Source organism: Sinocyclocheilus anshuiensis, unplaced genomic scaffold, assembly GCF_001515605.1.
Source record: "Sinocyclocheilus anshuiensis isolate Anshui unplaced genomic scaffold, SAMN03320099.WGS_v1.1 scaffold963, whole genome shotgun sequence".
Taxonomy (NCBI): domain Eukaryota; kingdom Metazoa; phylum Chordata; class Actinopteri; order Cypriniformes; family Cyprinidae; genus Sinocyclocheilus; species Sinocyclocheilus anshuiensis.
Genome location: NW_015544183.1, coordinates 103,709 through 109,978, shown reverse-complemented (window position 1 = coordinate 109,978; position 6,270 = coordinate 103,709). Strand labels below are relative to the sequence as shown.

Sequence of the window (6,270 nt, the reverse complement as noted above, 5' to 3'; positions counted from 1 at the left end):
AAAGCATATACATCAACTCAAATACAGTTATCTAATAAGCATGTGTCCTATTCTGTGTACTAAACTCCTGAAACATAGGTGTCTCTTTGTATATGATATGACGATAGTTTTCTCAAAATAAGTAAAATGCTCATGAAGTGACTCAGAGCAGTTCTAGAGATTATGTTTTTGTGTTCATGTACTCATATATTGAGGCGGCAGAGGCTGAAAACACCGCGAGCTTCAGTAGGCCTATGTGTAGTAAATGAAACCGCATGTCTGCGCCATTAATTTCCATGAGGGGCAGACTGGGAAAAAAATTTCAGGCTGGGAAATCTCACACTGATACACCCACAACAAATTCTGAAACATGGACAAACCTATTTTGTGTATGGACCTGACATAAAAAAAGGTTTCAATCCTTAGGTTGGGGACATGCAAAATAATTAAAAGTTCTCTCCTGAACTGCACCTTCACTTCCATTTTTCTTTTCAGTCTCTTTATTTTTGCCCTGATATCTATCTCTCACATGACTTTAATACTTGAGATTTAACAAAACTATACTTTTTAAATTGCCTACATGTCAAAAATAGTACATCACCACAATATCTTTATAGAAAAATCCTAATACTGAACGCAGGGTTGTGTTGTTGTCTGCCCTAGCTCCCCCTAAACCTATTAAAAAATATGATTATTTGTCTGCTAAATTACTACTATAACATTACAATAGATAATAATGATGTCCTTTATACAGTATTTTGAGTGATGACTGATGAGCAACGGGCTGCTGCTGCTTAACTGTAAACAAAAAGTAAACAAAGACAAAACCACAATAGCATATTTACAGATGAAACTGACCTGCACTTGAAACCCTGAACAGTAGGCCTAGTTTTGCTTCTCTGCTCCACATGTGCGCTTCCACAGTCCACTCCATACTCTCTCCTAACCCTAACCCTAATGGCCAGTCCGTGCCTGATTTCCACAGACACGCAGAATGTGCAGGATTCATATATTGTCTTTTTGTGGCTTAATATTCACAGACACTAGTCCATATCGAGTTTTGAGTCGTGTACTGACCTGTGGCATATTCCGTTGTCAGGAGCATATATTGTCTTTTTGCGGCTTAATATTCACAGACACTAGTCCATATCGCGTTTTGATTTAAGTATACTGACCTACTTTTGATTTATTCGTCCAAAATGTGGCATATTCCGTCCGCGTTAGGCGATAGGAATTCCGTTTTTATGACTGGATTCCACGAACCAGTCTGTGTTTTCCGCATCGCGGAAATAATAGGGCCGCATGTCTCAGAGTAGTCAGTGCAATTTGGGAAATAAATCAATTAAATCTGTATGTGGATGTGTGTGATTATATTCTAATGTAATCCCCTTTCTAATCTTTAACATTTTCATAAGTAACTGTAATTTAATTACACATCTTTTCTTAGTAACTGTAATTGATTACAGTTACATTTATTTTGTAATTAAATTACGTAACGCCGTTACATGTAACTAGTTACTCCCCAACACTGGTTATACAGAACTCAAAGATGTTTTAAAGAACAAAATTGGACCCATTGACTTTAATTGTATTGAAAAAGACAAAAACTTATTTTGTGTTCATCAGAAGAAAATAAATTTGGTTTGGAACAACATTTAGGGTGAGCAAATGATGACAGCATTTTCTCTCTTTAATGGTTTTTAGTTGTGAAAACTGAGCTTTGCACTCTATTGGCCTACAACATGACACATGATTGTACTCCAGGTAATGGCGGATTTTTATTCTCTAGGGCGATGGGGCCCTTTATTGTCATGCTGGGGAAGATTGCAGGAGACGTGCTGCGTTTCCTTTTTCTCTATATAGAGATCTACGTTCCATATGCCTGTGCTTTCTGGATCATATTTGGAGGTACATCACAAATACTTATAGTATATAACTGTATATGTAAAGCTGCATGATATATAAATGTTGTGCTTACTGGTCTCAGGTTTAGCTGAGGTGCCAAGTATGAAGACGGTTCCTGAGCTGCTGTACAGCCTGTACCGTATCACCCTGGTGGATGAGTATGAGTTTGATGCCATGCTGGATGTGGACGCAGTGATGGCCTACCTGCTCTGTGGAACATTTCTGGCCCTCTCTGCTATTCTCTGTGTTAATTTACTGATTGCTCTGCTTTCTGACACTTTCCAAAGGTATTAATTAGCCATATGCACCTTTATGATATGTTTATTAGGGGTGTAATAATACATTGATATGGATTGATGCATCGATCAAATTACTAATGACATGATGTATTAATGCAATGCGTAAAAAAAAAAAAAAATGTGTATTGATGCATCATAATAAAATGTCCAATTTACACCCCTAACATTAATGGTGCTTTTGTCCTTTTTGGGCATGATACTGTAAATGTGTTTACTGTGAATTCTCATTGTATTGAAAACACCTAGAATTGTTTGCGTTTACAGGGTCTATGACAACGCGCTGGCCAATGCGGTGATGCAACAAGCTGCTATCATTCTGCAAATAGAGGAATCCATGCCTTGCCTGAGACGTTGCTATGACAACGAGTACATCCACCAGCATTGTGCCCCACTTGGAGAATTCTATGATGACGATGTCACCACTAACCCAGAACAACATGTTGAGATGAAGAAGCTCACAGAACAGATCAAGGTGTCTACATCAACAACTACTGTATGTTGTATTTTTCACATGTCCTTTCTGAAATCTCAGAATAACTGAATCTTTGCAAGTTCCGCAGGATACTTTAGATAAATATCTGAACATCCAAAGAGAGACACTCTCACCCCAGTTAGCCTATGCAGGTGCCGGAGAAGATACCACAAGGTTGGTTGATAAACATCTAGCAACTTCTTGATCTTAGATTGTTACATCATGCTATAATGCATTTTGACGTGATTTTCCTGGAAAGGCTGCTTATTATTATTATTTATTTTTTTTTACAAAAGGAGAAGTGCTGCACTTCCAGAGAAAGAAGAACATCTCAAGACTCTTCACAGACTTAAGAAAGACCAGCAGAAGCACAGTCAGGACCTGAGTGAGCTGAAGGCTGATGTGAAGGAACTCCACAGTTTGCTGCTCAGTCTGATACAGTCCAAGACATGTAAGAGACCTCTGCACTTATAATGAACGTCTGTGAAAGTATGCACAAACATGCATGGGATCATTGTAAGCCTCGTTTTTATTGAGGCGGTCATTGACATTCAAATATTTGTCTATGGTAAATAATGTTAACCATATGCTATAACCTGGAATATCCCTTTAAGTGATTTGACTGGTGTTTCTGCAGCTACTGATGATGACAAGAAACCCTCAGTGACAAAGCAACCTACAGCGGACAGTAAAACCTCTGAAATTAATTAATGATTTGCGGAAATCAACATTTATTTCCACTCGGAGCAAGACTTGGAAAGGACTTATGCAGCAAGTCATGATTATGTAACCTACCTTTGTTGTTCCTTAAGTTATGCCATTGTACCAATATAGATTTGCATCTGTGTATATTAAAGTGACTTTATTTTAATTATTAAGATTTTAATTATACAGTGTGAAACAAGACTAGTCTCTTTATCTGAACCCCAGAAAACTTAAAGGGGTCATATGATGCGATTTCAAGTTCTCCTTTCTCTTTGGAGTGTTACAAGCTGATTGTGCATAATGATCTTTAAAAAAGCATCATATGACCCCTTTAAAATAAATAGTTTGCACACATTTATTTATTTTTTTCTCACACTCATGCCATTCAAAACTCATATGCTATCAATGCACACTATACTGGTCAAGTCTGGAATCATAAAGACTGTTGTTGAGCATCACATCAATGTTTCTTGAGCATCATTTCAGCATATTGGAATGATTTCTGAAGGATCATGTGACACTGAAGACTGGAGCAATGATGCTGAAAATTCAGCTTTGATCACAGGAATAAATTACATTTTCAAATATATTCAGATAGAAAAAAACAGTTATTTTCAATTGTAATAATAATTCACAGTATTGTTGTTTTACTGTAGTCTTGATCAAATAAAAGCAGCCTTGGTGAGCATGAGAGACTTCATCCGAAAACATGAATGATTTCAAATTTCTGACCTGTAGCCTAGTGTATATTTTGTGAAACAGAAAAGGAGTCATTACTTGTTACTTAAATCATCTGTAGTATGATAGCTTTGTGTGAGGAACAGAAAGCTTATTAATTATCAGTGAGTAACTGATAATCTCCCTTCTCTGAAATCTCATGTGTTCAGATAATGACAAATAGCTGCATTAAGGATTCTTCCAAAATCCACAACCCTTTAAAGCCTTCACGTATATATGACACCTTAACATACTGCCTATGTAGGGCGCTTCCTAGAGAAATAACAGCTTACGAGGCTGGGAGGGACAGTTTCATTATTACGTGAGCAATTCCTTTAAAACACATGTGACAGGGAGCGGCTACTATTGTAGTTCGTCACCAGGGCAACGGCAGGGATACTTTCCCATTAGTCAGCTGAAAAGTTTTCCAGCTCCTTGGCGGAAGTAGGACGGAGCGGCTGATTTCCGCTTCCCTCACTGCTGCTTCTGCTGGTCACTGATATAAAGATGGCGGCGGCCGAGACCGATCGTGAAGCACCGTCCGCTCTGTGTAGCGAATTCCTCCATTTCTCCGCAAAGGACACCGCTGCGGTAGGCGACAGTTGTATAAAGACTTTCTAAAATGTCTCTCCTGATGAACTATATGAGTTCGGTTGCGGAAGTCGGTGCGTTCGCGATGAATTTTGTGTTTTTTCTCGCTCCTGGTCTCGGGTTGTTTTGCTCAAGTGTCGTCCTGCTAACGCGCTAACACCTAGCCTGTGAGGTTTTCACACCTCAAGCTCCAAAACACACACACTTGACACTCCATTTACGCGAATATTTATTTAATATAGCTACAAGTAAAACATTCGTTCATTTCTCTAGTTTTGGGTTTAACTTGAGGCTTTGCTGACAAAGAAACTATCTGTCAAGAGTTGGATAAAAACAACATTGGCTGCTTTGTTCATCATCTTTAGTTATGTAAGTTAGTTAATGGTATAATTAACAACAGCTATTTTAACGATGTTTACATTGATCTAGGCAAGCAAATAATCAAGCTGAGCTTGTGAATTGGTGTAGTTCTTCTGCATTCCTGTAAATACATTAGTATAACCGTGTTTTTTGGATTCTTTCTCTGCATAGCAAGTGCTGAAGAATGTTGTGGTAGCCCATTTACATGATTTTCAGTTTGTGAATTGGCTAATCCACTACATTTACATGCACATCTATCTCAAAAACATAAGTAGGTTTGTTTTTACAGAGTAGCTCAGATGGTGGTTATATTAAACCACATGCAAGACCTCACTTTGCTGCGGTTTGTAAAGTCTGATAGACCGAAAGACAGCACTGCACGCTATCCTGGGTATTTTTGACTGTATATTAGACACCATGTGCATGAAAAACACAAGTTACTTTACGCTATAGGTCTGTGTTAATAAAACTACAATATGATCTTCAATCTCAAATCAACTCTTGCATGGTGAATTGTCTGAAAACAGATGCTGGATTGTTTGGCTGTGTGCTCTAGCACTAAATCCAGGTTAGTAGGTCGATGTAGACAGTCGCAAAGACTGCCAAGTTCTGCTTACTGTGCACACATAATCCCTTTGTTTCCTTATAGCATGTGATCGTGGCACATACATGCTGTTGGATCAGCTAGGTTGTTACAGTATCTCCTTCAGGAAAAAAATGCTGTCAGAATCACACACACTATAGTTACAAAACCTAGTGAGCTTCCTACGATTATCTTTTAAGGTTGCGTCTTGGAGAAAAGAAAAGCTTCAATCTGTCTGCCATCCTGCAGGAATGATTGTGCGAGTGCATTCTGGGATTCCATTCCATTGTTTTGTTTTTTTAAAGGGGTCATATGATGCTATTTCAATTTTTCCTTTCTCTTTGGAGTGTTACAAGCTCTTGGTGCATAAAGAAGATCTGTAAAGTTGCAAAGACTGAAGTCTCAAATCCAAAGAGATATTCTTTATAAAAGTTAAGAGTTAACCACGCCTACCTAAAACGGCTCATTCTAACACGCCCCCACATGCCTACGTCATGATCTGGGAAGATTTGCATAACGCCACCCAAATGTTCACGCAAAGAAAGAAGGCGTAACTTTTATTCTCGCTGTAGTTTTGTTGACGCTGCAGCCATGTCCTGAAGACGCTGTGTGCGTCGTTGTGAAAGCGAAACTACTTTGTTTGGTCTTCCAAAAGGGGA

General features: G+C 38.5%; 2 protein-coding genes across 2 annotated transcripts in view; both read left to right on the top strand.

The window, feature by feature from the left end:
* LOC107696375 (transient receptor potential cation channel subfamily A member 1 homolog) overlaps positions 1-3,469 on the top strand; it is a 7,930-nt gene extending 4,461 nt beyond the window's left edge. The window contains exons 7-12 of the mRNA XM_016496675.1: positions 1,769-1,887; positions 1,967-2,171; positions 2,448-2,655; positions 2,744-2,829; positions 2,952-3,106; positions 3,293-3,469. Of these exons, the coding sequence (XP_016352161.1) occupies positions 1,769-1,887; positions 1,967-2,171; positions 2,448-2,655; positions 2,744-2,829; positions 2,952-3,106; positions 3,293-3,366 (847 nt within the window). The 3' untranslated portion in view covers positions 3,367-3,469. The remainder of the gene's footprint in view (positions 1-1,768; positions 1,888-1,966; positions 2,172-2,447; positions 2,656-2,743; positions 2,830-2,951; positions 3,107-3,292) is intronic.
* A 1,046-nt stretch (positions 3,470-4,515) lies between these two features.
* LOC107696377 (E3 ubiquitin-protein ligase UBR2-like) overlaps positions 4,516-6,270 on the top strand; it is a 55,983-nt gene continuing 54,228 nt past the window's right edge. Inside the window, exon 1 of the mRNA XM_016496677.1 lies at positions 4,516-4,668. Within this exon, the coding sequence (XP_016352163.1) occupies positions 4,585-4,668 (84 nt within the window). The 5' untranslated portion in view covers positions 4,516-4,584. The remainder of the gene's footprint in view (positions 4,669-6,270) is intronic.